This window comes from Pavona decussata, unplaced genomic scaffold (assembly GCF_977016875.1).
Source record: "Pavona decussata unplaced genomic scaffold, jaPavDecu1.1 SCAFFOLD_141, whole genome shotgun sequence".
Taxonomy (NCBI): domain Eukaryota; kingdom Metazoa; phylum Cnidaria; class Anthozoa; order Scleractinia; family Agariciidae; genus Pavona; species Pavona decussata.
Genome location: NW_028145554.1, coordinates 326,833 through 351,823, shown reverse-complemented (window position 1 = coordinate 351,823; position 24,991 = coordinate 326,833). Strand labels below are relative to the sequence as shown.

The 24,991-nt window shown below is 38.9% G+C and overlaps 1 protein-coding gene across 1 annotated transcript; it reads left to right on the top strand.

Moving 5' to 3' along the window:
- Nucleotides 1–1,040: 1,040 nt before the first annotated feature.
- LOC146466705 (uncharacterized) lies at nt 1,041–16,454 on the top strand. Its single transcript, XM_085126881.1, has 8 exons — nt 1,041–1,483; nt 6,568–7,830; nt 9,158–9,603; nt 10,490–11,239; nt 12,134–12,341; nt 12,747–12,999; nt 14,216–14,350; nt 15,271–16,454. Exons 1-8 carry the CDS (start codon nt 1,354–1,356, stop codon nt 16,004–16,006), a joined length of 3,921 nt encoding a protein of 1,306 aa, XP_084983007.1. The 5' UTR covers nt 1,041–1,353; the 3' UTR covers nt 16,007–16,454.
- The last annotated feature ends 8,537 nt before the right edge of the window (nt 16,455–24,991 follow it).

Here is a 24,991-nt window from a genome sequence, read left to right as displayed (position 1 = left end):
TGTGAAATGAAAAATCAAGACCACCTCTTCCCCCCCATTTCAGTGATTGGAAAATGGCGCGTTCTGCTTTGCGCGCGAATTCATTGTGATTTTTTTTTTTGGGGGGGGGGGGGGGCAGGGTTTTTTTTTCTTTTTTTGTTCCATCCAAGATGGTAGAAGAGCTTCGAATATACTTTGACATCTAGCGTAGTTGTCGCCTATAAAGCCTTGAGACATTTTTACTGAACGTAATGTGCCTGTAGTAATGTGATTTTAATACACGTGCTTATCCTTTAAAACTATGCAAGCGTGACACGAGTCAAAGCCTTGGCGAATACGTGAATCTCAAAATGGTGGTGGATCATACTTATAGTTTCAAACAGTCAAGAATCGGAGGGAAACAGAGATATATGCGAAAGAACAAGTGGAAATCAAAGATACATATCTTATTCGATGGTTTTACATATAATATGCGCGGATATTTTGCGAGTTGCGTAGTAATACGAGCAATGAGCAAAATGTCCGCTCGTATTGTATGTAAAACCATCGAATAGGAAATTCATTATTCCATCACAAAAAGATTTTTTTAACGTTATTTTGGCCTCTCTTTTCATGTAAGAGTGTTGAAATACACCCGGCATTATCTGTCCATCAGTATATGGCGCGTGCCAATGACGTAAACAACACAGAAAGCCAGTGAAATGTCTTTGTCCGTATTCGCTCTCTTGTAAACCGGTCAAACCCACTACAGTGTATTACGGTCTTATATTTTGCGCGTTCTCTTGACCTTATTTGGTGAAATCACATAATAGTGGAATAATAAACAGGATATACTGAAGTGTCGATAAAAGTCGGCCTCAGTTGTTCGAGGCAACATTCGACTCCATTTTTCTCACTACTTATCTTTGAACCTGTCTGAACTTCACCTCACATATCAGTGGAAAAATAAATATTTCTGCGGTAAAAATGCCCTGGAATAATAATTATGGTGACCAAAGTAAATAACAGCTGGTTTGTAAGGGTTTTGGCCTCATTTCCTTGTTGATTGTTCCTTAATTTTCTCACTGATGTAAACAAGAGTGAGTTGCGTGACTTTAATTCATTCCACTATTTTCGCAAATTATTCACCGTTGTTAGGTTCTGCATAAATTATAGTGTGACTTGGTAATGATACGGTTTTGTCGTCGAAGCTTTTATTTTCGCCGGGATTTTTAACCGTCACACGATTTGCTTGGTTCTAAAAAATCGTTCCTACTGTTGAGTATCGTCGTGTATTAGGATTACATCCAAGTAAATAGCACATAGACCTGTCTTTTGGCGATGCTGTGATGTAAACTTACATCCGAATACAAGTAGAGATCCTGAGCTGACATCATGCAGGGCACGAGCAGATGTATTCACCGTCCACGTTTAAAAACTCTACTGGTTTGGATCGTGGTTTTAAATGTCGGTGTATTCATTATTTTTAACTACCGTATGATTCCTGATAAATCAAGTGAAATAGGTAAGTGATTTAAGCGTTGTTATTATTAGAACTATTGGCTGCTTAAGGGTACTTCCTGGGTTCGATAGGGTAAAAAAGGGAAAAAACATTTTTTTCGACCAAATAGAATTTGGGGATTTTATCTAACATTTACTGAAAAAAAAATTGAAAAATATTAAAAAGCGCGCGAGATATTTAGGAAAACGTATTTCGATCTAAAAGTAAATAAATAAAAAAGGTGTCATAATCTTCTTAGTGCGAGACGCCCCAGAGGAATTTTCGCGGCAAACGCTTCATCCGGGAGCTCGTATTTCAAAAATAAGCATATTTTGTTTACATCTCGCCTGCAGAAAATTTCTCACTTCGAATTTTCTATTCTTTGCCGGCGCTTCTCACATGGAAAAGTCATCAAAAAACGAAAAGAGCCTGTGGATAAAGTCCCGGAAGAAGCCAGGGCCTAAGAAAAAGGGAAAGATAGGTCTCGGCGAAGATCGAAAACGTGATCTTGCAGAGAGCAACAAAGGCTCTTGGCTCGACCAAGAAACTCTAGTCGAAGTTGAAGGTTCTGTCGAAGTTGATCACGAAGAACTGGAGCAGCGGCCTTCAAATTAATCCACTGTTATTGGATCAAGTACACAGAGGTCGATTGCCGTGCAAAAGTCCTGCAGGGTAACATGGCAAGCGTCCTGTGAAATTATCAAATATCATATTCTGCATCGTCTGGGCCGATTTCTTTCTTCTGCAGCGAGATAAAACCAAATAACGTTTTACTGCGCGTTTGTAATGAAACATTGGAATAAAATCAGCAAGAATTAGACCGATGAAATAGAACTCAACAGAAGCGTATCAGCCCACGTGTAATACTGGAGATAGCGCGTTCTGCGTGGCCCTTTCTCTTGCTTTTTGCTCCGCTCCACGCTATCTTGAATATTTCTTACGAAGAAATCACCATCGTACCTAAGTAACAGTAAAAATGCGATTTTCTTTCATTATACATTTCCTTTGATACGAAATGAATAATCGCTTTAGCTTGAAGCGCCCGGGTTGAAGCGTAAATTACATTACACGCAATCAAAACGAACAACCCACCCAATAGATTTCATCTCTGTTATCAGTGCACTCCTCCGAGGAGTGCACAGTTTGGCAAACTCTCCGCTGACGCGCTTCTGGTTTCGTTAGCCTTGGTTTTTCCCCGTTTTCCTGGTTGATTTTTACGTTTTCCTTTCGCCACTTTCCCCATCTCGCTCGATCACAACAGCGGAGTCTAAAACGTGTCTGCAACGCGATACTTTTTCCGCGAAATTCTGTGCTATTGTTGTTGACGCCATGGGGTCCTGTTGCTCGATTGGCTCGCCACCTAATGAGGTGTCATAATCTCCTGTGGAGGCTTGTTTTTCTTACAAACCTTTATCGAGCGAAAACTCGCACTTGAATTTTGGCAGAGTATGTCGACTTTGAACGAATTAATAGGGTATGTGGTTTTGACGGATTGTCGTGAAATTTGGCCCGAAGATTCGAGGAATAATGACAAACAAAAAGGTGTCAGGGAATTTTGATTTTCAAAATATTTTTCCCGTGGCGACTGTTTACGCAACACGACTCAAATATTTTTTGCTACTCAAACTTTAGACGTGGATATCTAAATAACCAATCAGAATTTCGAAAAAGCCTGACACCTTTTTGTTGATTGATGCCTTGTGAATAACACTGTGCAACGATTTCGTTCTTCGCGCGGCGTTCGATAACCGATAAATTCAAAGGAACGACCATCGGTCGATTCGACGTTCTACTGGCTCCTGGCACTTAAAAAAGGAAAAGATCAATCAATTATATTTTTTATAGGAAACTACATTTATTAAGCTTTATAATGATATACAGTTTGTTATAGGTTTATTAAAATTTGCGCGCGTGCGATTTTTTTTCCAAAGGACACCCGCGAACCCAGGAAGTATCCTTAAGAAAGAGGAGAATTGTGACACTTTTACTCCATGCGATACTGCCCCAGTTTTAAAATGAAAAATAATATCCTAAGCTTTTTTTTCTGTAGAAAAGCGCCGGTCAAGCGCTGATTGACCGGCAGCTTGCAATGAATGGTCATAAGTAAGCGCAATAGTCCATATGCATTGAAAGCTTCACTGAGTAAATACATACATACATTTAGAACATGCAGATTATATCCATCGGTGATACCTAAGCGAGTTCCAAACTATTTTGTGATCGATTCCCAGTTTTTAGTCTGCATCTAAGCGAACGACGGAAGAAACTCGAAGAGATTTTGCGCTTGGAAAATAATAGGCGATGTTGTAGAACCCCGTCGATGGTTGTATAAGGTGTATTTTCATAATTGTTTACCACACAGAGTTCCTTTTACTTTTTTCCTGTGGTTATACCCTATGCCATGTTTATTCGACAAAGCTTGAAATGTAAATACAAGAAGAACACCTAGGCGGGTAGTCCATATGCTAACGTTTGGCAATATGACACGTGTAGCGTATAATATAAGGATTAATTCCACGACAAGGATAGTAGTCATTTTATTTATATTATTTTGAAATAACCATTCTTTCTATCTATCAGATCAGTAAATAATATTTCCTCTTAAACAAACTGCGAACCAAGAAGCTGGAATTTTAAGTCTAAGGTTCAGAAGATCGTTTGTAACATATGTTGTTTTTGCCCCCATACTTTCCAGGCCGTAACGGTTGTCAATGGATACTCGCAACAGACAACATCCCTAATAGGCTTCTGTAAAAAATATACATATAACTTGAGAGAGTCCATAATTTCTTTCAGGCCTCTTTATTTACTTTATTCTTTCACTGCGTATCAAATGTTAGCTGTTCGAATTTAAATATAGCAAAGCTGTGAACAATTATCGTCTTTAAAGTTCAACGAACCAAAATTTTAAATACCTCTTATTTCAGTGAAAAATGCACAGAATATTCGAAAGAAACATTTCTAGAAGTTTTAAACTTATTGGACTTAACGTCGCGAAGACATTGGAAATTGAAAAGGCTTGTCGACCAAAATGATTTGCTAATTTTGGATTATAACGATTCCTTTTCCTGATTAGTCGCGTTTATATGAATAAACAAAAAGAAGCGAAATTTTGGTTCATATGACCTTTAATTGCGCTACTGTTACGTCGGGTTATAATAACTTTAAAATACCACCTTTTTTATTCTGTTTTGACAAGACAAGTTGGAATTCACTCGGTTAGCCTTAAAACTGTGGGCTGATAAAATATTTTTCTTTTCAATCAAACAACCTTTGGTAAATTTTTATTTCTTCTTTTAATCCACTCCACACCACGTTTTTAAATGAGTTTAGCTCTCGTGTGAAGCGTGCGCGTAACGAGTGTTAGTTAGCAATTCTGGTGTCAAGGTTTCGAACCTAGTTTTGTTCCGTATGTTGTTTCTTCTACATTCGAGTCATCTTTGTAGATGCTCAGATTTTACGACATCGGTTCAAATAATATGACACTTCTTGGACAAGAAACAAAACAGGAAGTCTTAGCAGGGTTTAAACTCGGTACTCCTTCCAAGCGCGTTACCCGGCTTCTGCCAAACCGACACTGCTCTGGGACGGTCATAAATTTTAAAACTGCAACCAATGTTCGGTGTTCTCAGGATGTTGTCTGTGCCACGACACGTGTAGAATTTACGCCTTGCCAAATTGAACCATGTTGAAGCGTTTTACTACAAAACAAGTAGTTACTCCACACGCAGTAAATGAGAAGTACATAGGAAACTGGTTAGCGATACCTGGTAAGTAGAAAGTAATCGACACAAAGTGGAAGGCGTCTTAATTTGGCTACAAAGTTAAACCTAACGCAACGAGTGAGTGGTAAATTGAAGTCTATTTTCTTCGATTTTTAGGGCAAAGAATGTCGATAACTTTCCATCTTTTTACATGCTCGTGAATCGAAGAAAACACATTTCTATTCCTTTTTCCTTTCATATACGCTACGTCATGTAAACTGGTTAACCATTAACCGTTTATGTTTACATTCAAATTTAAACGTTTTAGAGCCGTTAGTTTTTCTCATTGTAACACTTGTCCTGTAGAAGACTAGTTGTACTAGTTGAAATATTGGCCCAAATAAATAAACCCTTTGCCGTAGTGTCAGCTTTGGAATTGGTTTGGTTTATTTACACGTAAAGTGACGTGCATTTCTACTACAAGAGATCCGGCAATGGAACGTATCCAGAACAGTTTATTTTGCGTCGTGTGGTCCCCTGCATCCAAAAGTTTCGATATCTTCCTCTTACACAGTATGAAACTGTGCAGATGTAGCAGGAAAATAAATAATATATATATAACAACTTTGCTTCGAGAGCTAAACTGGCTTCCTGTTAAAGAACAATTATTCTATAGAGACTCCGTTTTGACCTTTAAATGTCAGAACGATCTTGCGCCTCAATACTTAACGAGCAAGTTTACCAAGCGCTCAAATATACATACTCGTAACACTCGTACACGGAACTCTTTGCAGATTCCGCTATACAGAACGGCTATAGGCCAGCGCACATTTTCCTATAGAGGGGCCTACATATCGAATAACTTGCATAATGAACTTAGGCAAAGTGCCTCATTGGCATCTTTCAAACGCACCCTGAAAGACACACTATTGAGGCAGACATTTCCTTCATAAGCTTTAAATTTTAGTAGAATACCAGCATAAATTGTGATTTCGAGTTTTTATTGTCATTTTTGCTTTTATAAATTGGAAATAGTTTGTAAATAGTTCCTGAAAAACCTCACGAGGATGTTACTATTAAAGTTATTTATTTATTTTATTTATTTATTTAAATAAATAAAAATAAAATAGAACGGAAAAAAGAAGAAGCAAAAGGAAATGGGGAGACTGTAACAGTTTATACCATTGACTGAGGGCCAACGAACTAAACAATAGTATTATTATTGTCTTCAATCAGCACGTGATCGGCCTGAATAGGCTGCACGAGGAGTGGATTGGCTAACAACGATACTTCTTTAACACAAGTAGGAATATTTAGTACACACTCATTCTCTTCTGGCATCCTTAAAATATCTCCTTTTATTCTTAGGAGTTCTATTGATATTGCGTTGTATACCTTCCACAGATGACGATCCTTTGAGTTTCATATCTGTTGGGAGCTACCATCCTGCCGTTGCAGATTTGTGGAAAGAAGTCATCGCTGACAAGAGATTGGATAAAATTCATCTCAAAGAGGTCTCAAATGAAGATGAGGGTGAAAATCTTTCCAAAGGAACACCTCAACCCAGTATCGACGCTCAGTTGGAAAGAATCGCTGATGCAAACAATTTACAATTGACTGACACCCTCTCCAAACCGAACTTTCGAAGGGAACACGAAGATGAAGCAAATCATCTAACTAAAGAGTTGCAGAAATCAGTTGTCGACAGTGAAACAGCGGCCCTTCAAAAGCGAATCAGAGATGGGGACGATGTACAAGCTAATACAGCTGTGAAATTCACGACCACTACTATTGCAACCCAAGGTACATCTCCACTTCTTGGGAACAGGAGCGTCCCTATAAAACTCGTAAGCCCTTCTGACTCTATAAAACCACGTTCAAAATTGAAGGAAAATACTTCGAACATTGCTGCTAACATTTCACTAACAGATGAAGCAAAGCTGAATACAACAAACGAACGCATCATCTCAAAAATCAGTACATCAAGAATCGCTAGTCGAAGTACTGGACACGTAAAACCAACCTTGCTTACAACAATACCACCTTTAAACCAAGACAATATTGACAGTATAGCAACAAATATGGAAGTACGCTTCGAGATTTTAGAGGATTTTCATATGGCAGTCATCACCCTACGAAATAAAGGATCGACACCAATTGAAAGAAACCGGTGGGCCATGTATGTTTGTTTAACGACAGGAATGGAACTAGGGCACCTTGTGCATAAGCCAGAAGGCTACGTATTGCCTCGTGCAAAATCGTTAAAACTCACTCATTTGAACGGCTGTTCCTATAAGGTAGAACCGACAGGGGATTTTCCAGCTATCTTACCTGGAAAATTGCTGAAATTCACTGTCAATACTGGAGCAACAATGGCCAAGAGTGACGTTGCCCCAAGATGGTACATTGCTGCAGAGGGTCTTGAGCCAAGGATTATTTCCAACACTGCCAGTGAAAAAATAGACTTTGCGTTAATTCCTAAGAGAAGGAAATTATTCGACAGCTTTAGAAACAATGATGTGGCTGATTTAGGGAAAGCCCCACTTCTGGTTATTCCAACTCCTGCGCAGATAATTGGATTGAATGAGTCTAAGAAATTGTTGATTGATGGTGACTGGATTGTATTTGGAGAGCCAGGATTGGAGGAGGAAACTAGCTTCTTGGCAGGTAGGTACGATAGTCTTCTTTTGTCTTGAGATTACAGAAGACATATTCTCTTTCTAGAAATAAACAATCAAAGCCAGTTTTATCTTCACACCAGCCTGAAGTCCATAATTGGCTTCAGCTCCTTTCCTGCCCCAAGACGTTCCGTTTTGGAATTCAAAAAATATTGATTTTACAAATTGGATGCTTGAAGACCAATTTCATGAGCAGAACTGGGGCTGATAGCTGAGATAAGTTTTGGCCCGGTATGGCATGGGCCGAACCAGCTCTAAGCTGAAAGTTGTCTTGGAAACAAAATGGCTCCAACAATAAAGATAATACTCGAGTGATATTACTCTCATACGTAGTCGAGGTTACCTATTAAATTTAGGGTTAACTGAGTAACAACGAAACGTCTTACATGAATAACCCCGTAGAATACAACCCATACCCCAGACAGATTTAACAAACACAAATGCTGGACATACTTCCGAAAGCTGGGTTTTTGTAGCAATCAATTTCGATAAATATACGTCATCCCTTAACCCGTTCACTACCAGACTCAACATTAATTTATATGTAACGAGGTTCATTTAGCCACTCAGTGGATAGTATTTTTCAAGCGCGCGCCCTGATTGGCTACTTTACTTATTCGCTATTTATCTCCTGACATTGCCCTGTATTTCAAGTGCGAGTTTTGCATCAAAAATAGATGAGTAATTGTTATTTCCTTTCCACTAGCTTGGTAGATACTAAAACATTTATTTGCTTCAATGCCGGTGAATTGTAGTTGATAAAACCCTGCTAGAAAAAACAATGTTTGGTGATTTTCCTAGTTTTAGTGTAGAAAAAAAATTACCTCTCCAGGATCCGAAATTTTACAAGTCCCTGGCGTTTTGTGATGCCACCCTTGAGAGTAGCGGCCAATTACATTGACTTTATGACCATATGTCGTCAGCGAACTCCCACTGATCTTTCAGGACGTCCTTCCATGTAACAATGACAATCAATAGTAATAACAATACCTTTATTTATTGCCTTTGGTGTTAAGAATTACTGTAATATTACAGTAAAAAAGATATTCAAAACACGACATGTATGTATACAGTCAAAATATGTCAAGTTAATTAAGTTAAGTTAAGTTAAGTTTAGCATTTCTAGGAATAAACGGATTGTTTGTGCCTGGTAGTGCGTGATACAGGTATTCTGAGGTGCGCTGCGTTCGTCTTACAACATCTTAGTTTATGGCCATAAACGTGATTGAGAAAGATACCTTGATAAGTACATGTAGATAGCATGTGAAGCTTAAATAACGTTTTCCTTACTTCTCATGAAAAAACTATTTTCGTAGGTAAGCTGAACATAAAGAAATCTATGTCCCAACCTACTGGTAGCAAGGTTATCAAACTTACACTGGGTAAAGTGCCCATGGAAGAAGTTGAGAAACTACAGTCTGGTCAGCTGTCTTTTCATGAATCGTATCATCTTGAAGCGAATGCCATCAGGCAGTTAATCAACATTACAGGAGCTGGAAATGCTGGTGTGTTCTATGGTGTCCAGACTCTTCTCGCACTCATAAACGAAAAAAGCGAGGTTCCTCAGGTGTCAATCAAAGACTTTCCTCGTTTTTCGTATCGAGGGTTGATGGTTGACGTTGCTCGAAATTTCCAACCCAAGAATGAAATACTGAAACTTTTCGACATCATGGCCATGTATAAGATGAACAAGTTTCATTTCCATCTCACGGATAATGAAGGATGGAGACTGGAAATACCAGGAATCGAAGAGTTGACTTCAGTAAGAAAGAGTCAGTTTCATACTGGTGATATTTGGTCTTTTTAAAATAAGAAAACATTGATACCATTTCTTGTTAGTTGAAGTAGACCTTGTATTTTCATTAGCATTTATTCTGTCCTTCTAAACTTCACACATTCCCAGCCAGAAGACACTTGACATACATCTCGAAATTCATCAAACAACATTGTCATTTTCTCAACCGTTCTTTATCTTCAACCAGAAGTCCGCGCACGACGCGAGAAGCTAGCATAAACGAAGGCATAAGACAAGTAAACGTAAACCAGAGGCCTACACACTATTGCGTGAAAAGAAATCGCTCCTTTATCTCGTCTTTGAGTTACGTTTGCATCGTTGCATTGTCCGTGTTAACGCAAGCATAAACGCAAATACAAGCAATGCTATGGTGATCAAATTACTGAACTTACAGGTACTGTGCATGCGATAGTCTGCCAATACAGCCGACTCTCATCTCGCAGGCCTGTGCTTGGGCGGGTGCTTGCGTCTATCCTTAACTCTACGCTGCAAGAGTAAACCAGGACCCAGTTGATGAAAGCCCGATAATCCTAATCCTTGGTTAACATGAGGTTTGATTCGAGTTATCTACTAATCAAAAAGCATTTTTCCAAACGATGTTTCTCCTTCAGTTTTGACTTCGACTTTTCTTTACCTTTAGCTTACAATTGGGTTTTTAAAGGCATTTTTAACGAGCCAGATGAAAACCTCGGTTAACTGTTAATCGGGCATTAGAGCACGTAACCGGCTTTCCGGGCCTAGGTTTCAAGCTTCGTGAAACCACTTTTATTGGCATCACACTCATTGACACTCACTTTCATTCACATTCTTCTCTCGACTACAACTAACATATTTTTCTGACAACTGATTTTAGGTTGGCTCCAGGAGATGTCATGACTTGCAAGAGAGAAGTTGTATCTTCTCTCAACTTGGTTCAGGGCCCGATACCAGGTCCTCGGGGACTGGGTACTACACAATTGAAGATTACAGGGAAATACTTCGTTACGCAAAAAAACGTCACATTCAAGTGATTCCAGAATTCGATTTTCCTGGGCATAGTCACGCAGCTATTAAAAGCATGATAGCCCGCCATGATAGATTGATACAAGAAGGAATGGAAAAAGAGGCGAAGGAGTTTCTCATTAGTGACTTTAAAGATGAATCACGATACCTGTCAGTGCAACTTTTTACAGACGAGACTGCTAATCCCTGTCTCAACTCCACGTACAGATTCATGGAACATGTTTTGAGAGAGCTGACAAACCTTCATCGCGATATCCAACCGCTCACCGTTTTTCACTTTGGAGGAGACGAGGTTCCAGGGGGAGCATGGATAAAATCACCAGAGTGTGAAAAGCTTGCGGGCACATTAGACTTCGCTATCAAAAGCAAAAATATGCATAACATACTCAAAGAATACTTCTTGAAGCGACTATCAAATATCACAGCGAACATGAAAATCGCTATGGGTGGCTGGGGAGACTTTTTGTTCGACAAAAAAACGCGCAGAGTACTGCCTAGGGAGTTTTTCTCAAATAAGGAAGTGTATTCGTTTGCATGGAGTGTGACAGGTGCTGCAAAGAACCTTAAGGAAATTTCCTTGATGGCTAAGCATGGATACCAGGTTTTTAATGTTTTTATGCTATTACTCACTTTTATGGTCCATTAGGTGCCGTCTCTTTTCATCCCTTAGGAGGTTGGCTTGGGTGAACTCAGAGCTAGCATTATAAAGTTCTTTTGTGTTACTAATTTTGTCTACCAACACTTCTAAATTCCAATTCAATCTGGAAAGTGTCCCCAATGAGTGCTCTGCGCTAAATACATTGACACTTAAATAAAGTGATTTATTTATTTTATTTAGGGAAAAACACTTATTAACCGTGGTCCGGTTGTTCAAAGGATGGTAAAGTTAACTCGTGATTATGTCCAATCAATTCGTTTCAGCTCAAGGGATTTTTTTCAGTTTTTTGGGGGGCTTGAATTACACTCAACGCATCTTAAAATTACGTATAAATTAGCCGTAACGTTTTTTATTGCATGTAACCGACTACAAATACAGTTTGTCAAAATATCAGTAGATCGTAAATAACGTTTATAAAAATTTTTCTATCTTTCACTTCTTTTTCTTGATTACCGTAACATTATCATTTCAATTACATTCGACTTCCATTCTACGGACACTCCACCATTTAAGGCACGCATCTTTAAGGATACCTGAATCCAATTATTTCAGACAGGAATTGAGGCCTCGGTGAGGGAGAGTTACTGAAATTAAGTTTCGCTTTACCACTTCACTCTGTTGCCATTACGGACGAACATTCTCAGTCCTAAACAGGTCCGTTACCATTGAAGTTGACGGTACTGCCAAGTGCTGCACCCAGTAAATTAATCTTAGTCTAACTGCAATCTTTCTGGCGTATGGGAAAGCAATCCATGTAAATCACAAGAGGCCACGCGCTGACAATACGCATCGACGCCATGACGATGGCGCCAATGCTCAAAATTGTTTTAATTGCAGGTTGTGTTATCTAACCCGGACTATATATACTTTGACCATCCGTACGAGCCTCACTCAGAGGAGCGTGGAAAGTACTGGGCCACACCCTATATTGACACTAGGAAAGTATTCAGCTTTATGCCTGAAGATCTCTACAGTGACATCGACCACATGAAGTTTAATTGCACTGGTTTCAAGGAGTGTAGCGGAGGACGACAAAACATCTTGGGTAGGCACGTTTCTCACCAGTTACCATTATTCACTAAGATGGTAGCGAGGGAGCAAAGAGGGAGAGTGATAGCTGGGCGAAAAGCAGTAAACAGCTATGGGAGAGCCGGGAGGAAACAGGGACGGGAGTGTGCGATTCCAAGATAAATGGATCACTGATGGATCATGGTCATCAAACAACAGGGCAGCAGGAGGTTAAGAGTTCAGGAGATGAGGAGATGAGGAGTACGCGCAGTGATACGTATAGCCTACCATTACATTCTGTCCCCTCCACGGTCTTGCTCCCACCCCCAAACCTATTTACCCCTACTCAAGAAAAGAACCTTTACCAATACTCTAACCGACAAGTCATTTTTCTTATCTTTATTTGCTTATACTACTCTCTATATCCTTTGCTTCTCATTAGGTGTTGAAGCAGCAGTCTGGGGCGAAACAATAAGAACAGCAGAACACATGTACGCCATGCTTTCCCCTCGTCTACTTGCCTTGGCTGAACGTGCATGGCACAAAGCACCATGGGAAGATATCAGTGACAGGAGGTTACGGGACGCTGAGAGGAATGCTGCCTGGGTGAAGTTTGCAAATACACTTAGTTACAGAGAACTGGGGCGATTGGACAAGATGGCTGTCCCATACCGCGTACCTCCACCAGCAGGAAGGTAATTTTCTTCAAAGGACTGGCAACATCGGAAATTTCCCTTTAGGGAACTGGTCATAACAAAGTTTGTTCGAAGAGGACCCATCTTGTCTGGATTAGGGGGAGGGGGTTATCGAAGACACCACCTCTCTCATGAACATTACCGACAAAAGTTTACTTCGCACAGAAAAATTTAGCCAGCAAGAGACAGCATTGTTAAATAAACAAGAAAATTAAAGTGAGGTTTAAAGCTCATTATCATTTTTTTTACTGCTGAATTAAGGTGTGGCTATGCAATAAGGACACAATCGTTTGACGTTGGGGAAGGGGGGACAGGCAGAGACAACCATCTATTGTGTGCTTCAAAGAGTTCAAAGAGTACAGTAGTTTTGGCCATTTCCCTTAAAGTACTGAAACATACAGTTGAATAAATTCCTAGTACTTTTCACGAGTACCACGTGGTTTACTATTCTTCAAAGAAGGGTCAATAAACCATTTGATATTAAATTTTAAACGCCGATCATTGCCTAAGTTTAATCGTCTGGTGATTTTGATATGCCAATTATTACATTAACAAAAATAGCACAAAAATAGTAACCAGCGTATCTATCCTTTCAGTCGTAATAATTAACAAGTGAAAAACCCATAAAATGTATTAAAGCTAACTGTGTTATCCCTTTACAGTGCACAGGCGGTTTCAAATTTTTGACCAAATTAGTTTCTCTCCTTTTCGTACGAAACTTTCTGACCTGCTCCTTTTGTTGTGTGTTATAAAGCCATACACACACAGTGGAATCTGGTTGTCGACTCGCTCGCCAGAAGCTTGAAAAAATTCAAACATTATCTTGACAATAAGTTACTTCGTACCAATAAAGCACTAGCAATTCAATCTACTCATTACCAGCAGATACCTGCCATTATTCAAAACCGGATCATTGTATAATGCAATGCCAGGGATTTGATTGGCCAAGCGGCCATGGTATATGAGCCATTGTCCATACCCCGAGAAATAGCAAATTTCTTCTGGTTGGTCTTGCAATATTTCTTGATTTGTTTTTTTAATAAAACAGTTAATCTACTCCCACTTTTCATAATAACAAACTTGGCGCTTCCTCCCGCGCTCATGGAATTATTGTTATGTATGAACAGCTGAGTGAGTGAGCTAATGGCACCTAGCATTTATGACACCCCTCCCCATCAGTCGACAATCTGTTTTTCTTCTCGTTATTTCTTCGTAGGATTATAAACAAGAGGCTTGAAATCAGATCTGCCCTACCTGGCCTTAAAGTTCAATACTCAACAGATGATGGAGTAACGTGGAATGACGTCACAAGTAACGTGGAGGTTGATGGAAAGATTAAATTGAGGACCAGGTTAGTTTGCTAGCTTAAAAGCCAGGCTGGTCTTCAGGGACAATTATTTCCTGCTATTTTATACCGCAAAATAGAAATAACAAAAGACAATTGCAAGATATCCCTTTCTAAGAATCACTTGGAAAAGATATCCATATGAAATATTACATGTGTAGTAACTGGTATCGAGCCAAGTGACTCTGTTCTTGGACCTGCTCTTGTCTGTGGCATATAGTATGAAGCCGAGGCATCTCATCCTTGGGCAAAAAGTAAGACTCCTCGTCATTTGATGCTACAGAAAGCGTCAGATTCATGCGCCGACATCCATGAGCCACCTGGCTCGCTCAATTCGTTAGATTGGACACGGACTTCGCCGGCTCAAGGCTGCTCGCTTATCTCCCACCATAACTTTTGGCAACACAGTTCACCTCACGAGGTCTCTCTTCTTCCAGTTGTACATGGATAGTGTAGTGAACGGCAGCCTTTTTTTTATAATACTATTCACTTGGAGGGGGAGGGGGGAGTCAGCAACATTTCTGGTTGGCCTTGTTACCTAGTCGTAAGGCGTCTTCAAATTATTAGCTAGGTAATACGGGGTCGCTTAACTAGGAAACGAAATGCCAGGGTTGGGCAGTCACTCCTGTGCTTGCAATTTTGTTATCCCAACCTGCAAATACAATCCCTAAAAAGGGTTTTGCACCACATCTACTTATTTGTATTTAGTACATGCAAAATAGGCTCGTCTCGGTACTACCAGAAATTATCCATTCCCTCCGCTCGAATGATTTTGTTCAACAAAAAGTAGGCTTGAGGGGCGAGAAGAAATTCGTGAAGAGCGAAGAGTATTGTTAAAGAGTTCCACTTCCCAAAACGGCTATTGCCAGGGTTCGTAGCCCTGCTCGATCTTGCTCAAATTGTTTACATACTATTTTGGTTTTAAGATCTGCTGACGATCAGCGTGTGAGCAGAGAAGTTGAGCTGACGCCACCGACACCACCACCAACAAAAAAGACGACTACAAGCCAACAAGATAAACAAAAACAAGGCGATCTAGCAAAAGACAAAAGACAAGTTATCAAAACATTGACTAAACCCAAAGAAACCGATTCAAAATCTAAGGGCGAAGATGACAGGAAAAAGGAAAATGATCCTGGTTTAAGGGTAGAGAGTAACCAAGATAGAGAAACTAAAACACAAGAAATGGAAAAGGAACATGAAAGTCAGAAACATTCAGAGGTTAAAGAGGAGCCTCAGGCGCTTAATAAACCAAAACCAACTGCTTTGAAGCTTGAAATCAACAGTGAATTGTCTGTCATGGCACAAAAGGTAGAGGAAGACGGCAAAACCAACGCTGAGGAAACAGAAAGAAAATATGACCAAGAAAAAGATTTAGATCCTCCAGTAAAGGAAGAAGAAGGACCACAGGTTGAGAACAACAGTGAAGCGTTAAGAAGGGATTCTCCCGCGACTGCGATAGTAAGGCAAGGAGGCGGAACTGAATCTGAGAAAATGGAAAGCAAACATGAGGAAAATAAAGAAATGAATCCCTCCTCAGAGGACACAGAATTTAATGCAGATAGTAAGCCAAACGTAAGGGGTGACATTTCGCTACAAAATGAAAATTCAGAACTTGGTGATGAGAACAAACCAGAAGAAACAAAAAGTTTACAAAACTAGCTGTAATTTATCCTATAAAATTGTGGGAAAAAGAGAAGAATTGTAGAAAATCTAAAACAGTAGTAACAAACTGGAATAGGTGAAACTGGTTAGACACATCAGGCACGGATGTGCTAATAGAGAGAATTCAAATGGTAAAAAAATGTCTCAGGAAAAGGAAAGAAACTTATGCAGCGTTAACGAATTATGAACAGTCCTAAGTAAATAATCAGCAACTGGGTCTGCTAATGAGAAGGCTAATCGACGCTAGTTTGTGACAAATAGCTAACCAAGGTTGGTATGTTTCTTCTTTCAAGGAGTTTTCCAATACGAAATTTGAAGATATTTGATTTAATTTTTATATTTTTGAACTGGCGTCGTCCTCAGGTAATTAAAGCATAAATGAAAGTAATTTGTGGCAGTCATACTACGTTGAGCATTAAAAACTGATAACCATAGTATCATTAAACTGAAAATCATAGTATCATTAAACTGGCATTCCTGGTATCATTAAACTAGTTAGGGTTAAACAGAAAATTCTTTGACGTCGCGTTATTTGCACTTAAAAATGATTTCCAAGGGAGCTTTACAACGAGCCGAGATCCCTAGTTACATAAAAAAGTGAAAAATGCCGACTTCAAAATTTGGTCAGTTTAGAACCTCGACAAATGTTCTTTAAAAAGCTTGCAATCGAATCACTGTGTACGAAAACATCCTCTGAGACACTTTTTAGGCCTCCCAAGGGACCAAAGATAAGGAAATACCTAGAAAAAATGAAGTCAGGGTGAGAGGTAAACAGAAAATTCTTTATCATGGCGTTATTTGCACTAAAAAGTGATTCCCAAGGGAGTTTTACAACACCCCGAGATCCCTAAGGACATAAAAGGGTGAAAAATACCGACTTCAAAATTTGGTCATTTTTGACACAAAAACCTGGATCTACCCCTTGGAAAAAAGTCGATTTTTGAACTCTCGACGAATCTTCTTTAAAAAGCTTCCAATCGAATCGGTGTGTCCAAAAACGTTCCCTGAGACACCTTTTAGGCCTCCCACGGGTCCAGGGACAAAGAAATACCCCACAAAAGATGAAGTTAGGGTAAGGGTGAAACAGGAAATTCTTTGTCAGAGCGTTATTTGCACTAAAAAAATGATTCCCAAGGGAGTTTTACAACACCCCAAGATCCGTAGGGACATAAAGGGGTGAAAAATGCCGACTTCAAAATTTGGTCATTTTTGACCCAAAACCATGGATTTACCCCTTGGAAAAAAGTCGACTTTTGAACCCTCGACCAATATTCTTTAAAAAGCTTCCAATCAAATCAGTGTGTCCAAAAACGCTCCCTGAGACACTTTTTAGGCCTCCCAAGGGACCAGGGACAAAGAAATAGCCCATAAAAGATGAAGTCAGCGTTAGGGTTCAACAGGGCTTTATTTGCACTTTAAAATGATTCCCAAGGGAGTTTTACGACACGTCGAGATCCCTAGGGGCATAAACGAGTGAAAAATGCTGATTTCAAAATTTGGTCATTTTTGACCCAAACCCCTGAACCTCTTGGGAAAAAAGTCGATTTTTGGACCCCCGACAAATATTCTTTCAAAAGCTTCCAATCCAACCATTGTGTCTTTTAAAACCTTTCAATCGAATTAGTGTGTCCGAAAATGTCCCCTGAGACACTTTTTAGGCCTCCCAAGGGACCAGCGACAAAGAAATAGCCCATAAAAGATGAGACAGAAACAGAAAATTCTTTATCAGGGCGTTATTTGCACTTTAAAATGATTCCCAAGAGAGTTTTAGGACACGCCAACATCCCTAGGGACATAAAGGAGAGAAAAATGCCGAATTCAAAATTTGGTCATTTTTGATCCAAAAGCCTGGACTTACCCCTTGGAAAAATGTCGATTTTTGGACCCCCGACAGATATTCTTTAAAAAGCTGCTAATCGAATCAGTGTGTCCAAAAACGTTCTCTGAGACAATTTTTAGACCTCCCAAGGGAACAGGGACAAAGAAATAGCCCACAAAATAGTATCATTAAACTGGCAATCCTGACTTCATTAAACTGGTAACCATGGGATCATAGTGTTTAGTATTAGGATGAAAATTAGGCCAAAATCCGTAATGTATAGTATTAGGATAAAAATTAGGCCAAAATCCATAGTGTATAGTGTTAGGATGAAAAATTAGGGCACAATCTATAGTGTATAGTATTCGAATGAAAATTGGGCCAAAATTCATAGTGTTTAACAAATGGAATGTGGCTTAACGTTGTCTGCACTCTTATCGACAATGATATTCAGTTCGTCATCACAGTGGTCAAAATGTTGTGGACACTGTGATGACGAAGATCGTTGTCGATAAGAGTGCAGACAACGTTAAACCACATTCGATTTGTTTTTCACCCCAATATCAACGTCAAAGAAAATTTTTACAAAAACTGTCAAAATTTCCGCGCGCTGATTGACGCGAGCAGCGTCGTCTCGACTCTTATCGACAACGGAAAATTAGCCAATCAGATTGCGAGATTATAAGCAATTGTGGTAAAAATAGTGTTAAGATGAAAATTAGGCCAAAATCCATAGTGCATAATGTTAGGATGAAACCTAGTGCAAGATCTATAGTATATAGCACTAGGATAAAAATTGGGCCAAACTCCGTAAAGTATAGTATTAGGATAAAACTTAGGCCAAAATCCATAGCGTATAGTGTTAAGATGAAGATTAGGGCAAAATCCATAGTGTATAGTGTTCGAATAAAAATTGGGCCAAAATCCGCAATGTATGGTATTAGGATAAAAATTAGGCCAAAATCCATAGTGTATAGTGTTAGGATGAAAATTAGTGAAAAATCTATAGTGTTAGGATAAAAATTGGGCCAAAATCCGTAATGTATAGTATTAGGATGAAAATTAGGCCAAAATTAATAGTGTATAGCCTATATGTAAAATCCATAGTCTATAGCATTACCATGAAAATTAGGGCAAAATCCACAGCCTATAGTATTAGAATGAAAAGTAGGCCAAAATGCATTGTATAGTATTAGGATAAAATATAGGCCAAAATCCAAAGTATATAGTATTGGGAAGAACATTGGGCCAAAATCCAAAGTTTATAGTGTTAGAATGAAAATAAGTACAAAATCTATAGTGTATAGTGTTAGGATTAAATCTATAGTGTATAGTGTTAGGATTAAAATTGGGCAAAACTCCGTAATGTATAGTATTAGGATAAAGATTAGGCCAAAATCCATAGTGTATAGTGTTAGGATAAAAATTAGTCCAAAATCCGTAATGTATAGTTTTAGGATAAAAATTAGGCCAAATTCATAGTGTATAGTGTTAGGATGAAAATTAGGTCAAAATCTATAGTGTATAGTGCTAGGATAAAAATTATGATGAAATCCGTAGTGTTTAGTATCAGGATGAAAATTAGGCCAAAATCCGTAATGTATAGTATTAGGATAAAAATTAGGCCAAAATCCATAGTGTAAAGTGTTAGGATGAAAATTAGGGCAAATAATAAGTAATAATAAGTGTGAGGATAAAAATTGGGGCAAAATCCATAGTGTATAGTGTAAGGATGAAAATTAGGCCAAAATCCATAGTGTAGTGTTAGTAATAAAATTAGGCCAAATCTATAGTGTATAGTGTTAGGAAGAAAATTGGGCCAATATCTATAGTGTATAGTGGAAGGATGATAATTAGGCCAAAGTCTGTAGTGTATAGTGTTAGGATGAAAGTTAGGCCAAAATGCATAGTGTATAGTATTAGCATGAATATTATGCCAAAATCTATAGTCTATAGCATTACCATGAAAATTAGGGCAAAATCCACAGCCTATAGTATTAGAATGAAAAGTAGGCCAAAATGTATATTGTATAGTTTTAGGATAATAATTAAACCAACATCCATAGTATATAGTATTGGGATGAAAATTAGGCCAAAAATCCATAGTATAGAGTATTATGCCCGGTTCAAACGTCGAACTTTACATGAGCCGAACCTAATCATTTGGTTCGGCGCATGTAAAGATCGACGTATGAAGCAGTTAGGATCGACAGATTTGTATTTGGGTCGACCCGCCGTTCTATTCGACTGCCCCAGTCGAATAGAACGGCAAAAGTTCGACTTCGATTCAGACGTCGAACTTTTACATTTGCCGAACCAAATGCATACGTTACGTATAAATTATATCTATCCCAGAGGTCTGCGCGTTCCATCGACTTGGCATATGCAAAGGTCTTCATTCTGAACAAGATGGCGGGAAAAGAGGAATGTGCTTGTTCTTCTTGTTTCGAAGCAACTTAAGAGCTATTGTCTGAGAAAACCGGGCAGGAGGTCAAAGATCGGGGTCGGCCAAATCATTCCATACTAACATCATAGATAGGTTAGGTGGACTTATGGATAAATATACTAAAGTTTGCTCTTCAAGTGTTTTGGTATAGGAGATATGAGATCCACTCTCCTTCACCCCCTCAGGTCCTAGTTTTTCTGGTAGATTTGGCCCAAATTTGACAGCCAGCAAAAACTGTACAATTTAGCGAACGAAGTTCATGTTTTGTACCTGATATAAATGGGCATAGAACTTCTTGTAAAAAGCCAGAGATATGCGAAATAAGCAAAAGTCACTCTACAACATTTAGTTTTGGAATACCTATATTTCGTATCTGCAAATGAGCAATAAATTAGCCATTTTCGACTTCACGCAGAACACACAACTAAAACTTCAGCAAAAACTGGATGCCAAAACCAAACACTCTTACCCTCCATCTATTAAAATCAGCAATAATCTTTTTGGGCCATTCAAACAGCAAGATGCTACATCACCTCCATTTCTCCTACTACTCGATGTCATGTACAGCACGACACGACGCAATCAATGTGCTGTTTAAGCCGCTCCTGGATTTCGAATTGGGTTTGTCTTAAGTTAAAAATATTCAGTTAATCAAATTAGTTCCACAAAAAATTCAAATCCCCTCTCTTGCGAATTTAACGGAAAGAAAATTAAGAAAACGCGAAAATAAACAAAACGACGCCATGTTGAATTTGTTCACTCGGGATAGACTGGGAACTAGTTGATAGGTTGTAAGGGAGCCAGGGGCTTAGTTAAGGCTTGCCATGGATGATTGTTCCACGCTGTTATTTATAAGTAAGCTTTTTGATTTAAGGAAGGCTGGTTTAGGCTCATGCTGTAAATAACAAGGAATAACGAACTATTGGGAAATGAAGATACTAACGAGAGTGACAACCATTTTCCTTGCTTATTAAATGGCCTACATGTTGTTATGCTTGCTGGGCAGGGAAAATCGTTTTGAAATTTAATTTGCATTTTGTGGGCTTTGATTAAGCGAAGTTTCTGGGTCAAGCTGTCTTGTACTGTCAAAGACGGGATTACAACGAATCAAATAAGAGCCAAAAACACAAGAGTAATTTGGAGAAACAATAGCGTAGCCCAGTTGGAAGTCTTGTTTGCAGATTCACTTGCAGAAACTCTATTTTGTTTCAATACAAAGGGAAAAAATCCGACAAAATAACGTCAGATTATTTTATATTGTAAGAGACTATACACGTACGAAAGTATTTTATGACAATTTTGTTCTTACCATATGCATATTTACATTTAATACGTAACATATGGTCTTCGCTCCAGTCTTTTGCGACAGTATTTACATTGCAGTCAGAAGCGTAATGTACAACGCAAAATGAGCTGCTCATTTTCCACTGTTGTCAGTCCAACACGGTCCAACACCATACGCGCCAAATGAGCTTTATGTCATTCCTCTAAAATCATGCAGAAAGGATTTAACAGATTATCTAACTAATCTGGGTGTCAGTGGATCGAAGTCGAGGCTTAGGGACACGGATTAACGAGGCTGATGTTATTCTCAATCGCGTCGGATTGCATTCTCTATCAGAGGAAGACAGGGAAATGTCCGAAGCACAAATACGAATTAACAACACATTACCAGAAGTTAAAATCCAGTTGCTCTCACTCATCTCACAGAGGTGAAGCGAAAAAATTAAAAAATCCTCGTCGGGTAAACAAACAGGTGTCGGAAGAGATATACCAGGAGTTTCAAGTTTCAGTTCCAATAGGATCCGGTATGTACAATAAGCCAATATTTAAATTATTTTCTCGCAATTCACCTATTTTTGGTAATTAATTTGCTCTTTATATGTTACCTAAAGATATTTTCACCTTACGTGTAGTTTCTTATCAGTTCGGAAATCTCTCCTAATTTATCAGATGCGTTGTTTTGTTACAATGTAACAAACATCTCATTCAATTGAAATCAACATTTCAAATATTGTTTCAGCCCTGTGTAACACTTGTCGAAAAGGCCATTCAAGCAGATTTAAAGTGGAGGATGCTTCCTCAAAATTTGAGGACAAGCTTAAGGTGAATGTTTTGAATTAATAGTAAGATTACTGTTCCCTTGGACCGATATATAACTTCTTTAATTATTTATTCGACTCGGTGACAATTTTGTGGTGATCCCAGCAGAGTTTAAGAGTCGGGCGTTGCAGATTCTACGTTAACGTGATGTTATTTGTTTATTCTCTGATTAGCGTTCTTGACGGTCCGGCAGCTCCTCCTTCCCATCTCCTATCATATTTATCAAGGTATCAAAGCGGAGATAATACAGCCAAAACTAATTTTTTGTTAATTTGTTGTGTAAGTTTTCAACAGCAGCTTTTATAACAAAAAAAGCGCATACTCCTAAGGATTCAGTGATTCAGAGGGGAGCGTGTCGAATAGAGAGATTAACCTAGGAGAGTCAATTTATTGAGTAATAACTGTGATCAGTTTGCTTATACATTGTACAGCGATTTGTTTCACTAATGTTATGTAGTACAAATGTCAAATAACGGTACTTCTTTCGAAGTTACTAAACGGAAACTTTCTTATAAAGGCATTGCAGTTTTTGTTATTAAATTCAACAATTCCAGTTGTTCATGCTTTAGCGTGCTTTATCGAGTTGTGAAGAACGCGGGAGTTGGATATCTCTGATTTCTTGACGGTGGAAATGTACATCCAAAGCCGCGCGCTCAAAAAAAAATCCAATGAAGTTATTTTTTCACGCTATTGCACGGTTCTGCTGCGCTGGTTCTATTTTGAGCATGATTCGTTCATGTCATTATTTGTTCAGATCTTGAGCTGTTTATCGCGACAAACAGACGTTTCTAGCAACAATGCGCCGGCGATAGGTCCTTCCCTGTCCCCTCCCTACCCAAAGTAAAAATTAGTAGGTCCCAGTCCCTTGAGAGCAATCCAACTCAAGATGGCGTCGTTCTGTTTAGTTCATATTTCTTTTTAAATTTTCCTTCTGTTAAATTGGCCAGAGAGGGGTTCTGATTTTTTTGGGACCATTTTAGTCAACTGCATATATTTAACTGTGGAGAAATCCAATGTGGAATCCAAGAGCGGCTTAATCGGCACATTGCTTGCGTCGCGTCGTGCTGTACATGACAACGAGTGGCAGGAGTAATGGAGGTGGTGAAGCATCTTGCTGTTTGAATGGCCCAAAAATATTATTGCTGATTGTGATAGAGGGAAGGTAAGAGTATTTGGTTTTAGCATCCGATTGCTGCTGAAGATTTAGTTGTGTGTTCTGCGTGAGTTCGAAAATGGCTAATTTCTAGCTCATTCGAAAATGCGAAATATAGGTATTCCTAAACTAAATGTTGTAGAGTGACTTTTGCTTATTTCGCATATCTCTGGCTTTTTACAAGAAGTTCTATGACCATTTATATCAGGTACAAAACACGAACTCCGTTTGCTAAATTGTACAGTTTTTGCTGGCTGTCAAATTTGGGTCAAATCTACCAGAAAAACTAGGACCTGAGGGGGTGAAGGAGAGTGGCTCTCATATCTCCTATACCAAAACACTTGAAGAGCAAACTTTAGTATATTTATCCATAAGTCCACCTAACCTATCTATGATGCTAGTATGGAATAATTTGACCGACCCCCATCTTTCAGCTTTTTCAGATTTTGCCCGGTTTTCTCAGACATTGACTCTTAATATACTTGTCTGAGATGCGAAAGATTAAAAAAAATCTATTCTTGATGTGCACACGCACTTCAAACCGACAGAAACTCTCCAATACAGGCTATATCAAAGGCGAAGCCTCAAGACTTCTCAGAACAAAATCTTCAAAAACAACATTTGAAGAAAACATTACTCTATTTAAGCAGAGATTACGCTACATAGGTTACCTCGATAACCTTATATATAAAACTCTTTCAGAAGTCAATTTCCGCGAAAGAATGTCGGCACTACAAAACAAACAAAAAACGCGCAAAAACATTTTGCCGTTTGTTACGGAATATCGCCCTTTTGTGCCTAACCTAAAACAATTCAGATGAGTAAATGGCACTTGATAGAAAATCAGCCTCCGCTAAGAGAGATCTACAAAGACCCTTCCCTACTTTCGTACAGAAAAGGGAGATCTTTGAAAGACGTACTCGTAAGAGCAAATTAGCTTTGAAGGTCATATTCTTCCTATCTCGACCAATAGGTGCCGTGTTTGGCATGTCTTTATTATTTTAGCAAAAAAGCTCTTCCATGTCAGAATTCATCTTTCCCGCCATTTTGAATCTTGTTGAGTAAAAACAACAGCCGCTGACCACGAGAAGCTATTTTCTCACTTTAGCTTTAATTAAGTTCGACTTCAGTTAGGTTCGACGTCTGAATCAACTGCCGAACTTAATTATTTGGGTCGACCTTAATAGGTATTAGGTTCGGCTCATGTAAAGTTCCACGTATGAACCGGGCCTTAGACAGATTTAGCATCACGTTTACGTGAATCGGCAAACGTCACCTTGCCGTTTCATGTTTCACGTAAAATGAGTGAACCTTTTGACTTAAGCTTTAATTTTGCGAGTTTCGATGGAGGTGTTTTGCGCGCCACTGTGGTGAGTTCATGAAGAAAAGTAGGTAAGGAGTGAGTTATGAAGGAGTTTTAAAGTTGAAATTTAATTTGCCCTAGTATGACTAACCAGAAAA

Excerpts from the sequence above, each read along its gene's own strand:
- LOC146466705 (XM_085126881.1), top strand. The coding sequence starts at position 1,354 with ATGCAGGGCACGAGCAGATGTATTCACCGTCCACGTTTAAAAACTCTA. Across the intron at positions 11,240-12,133 it reads TGGCTAAGCATGGATACCAG|GTTGTGTTATCTAACCCGGA; the intron begins GTTTTTAATGTT and ends TTTTAATTGCAG. Across the intron at positions 12,342-12,746 it reads AGGACGACAAAACATCTTGG|GTGTTGAAGCAGCAGTCTGG; the intron begins GTAGGCACGTTT and ends GCTTCTCATTAG.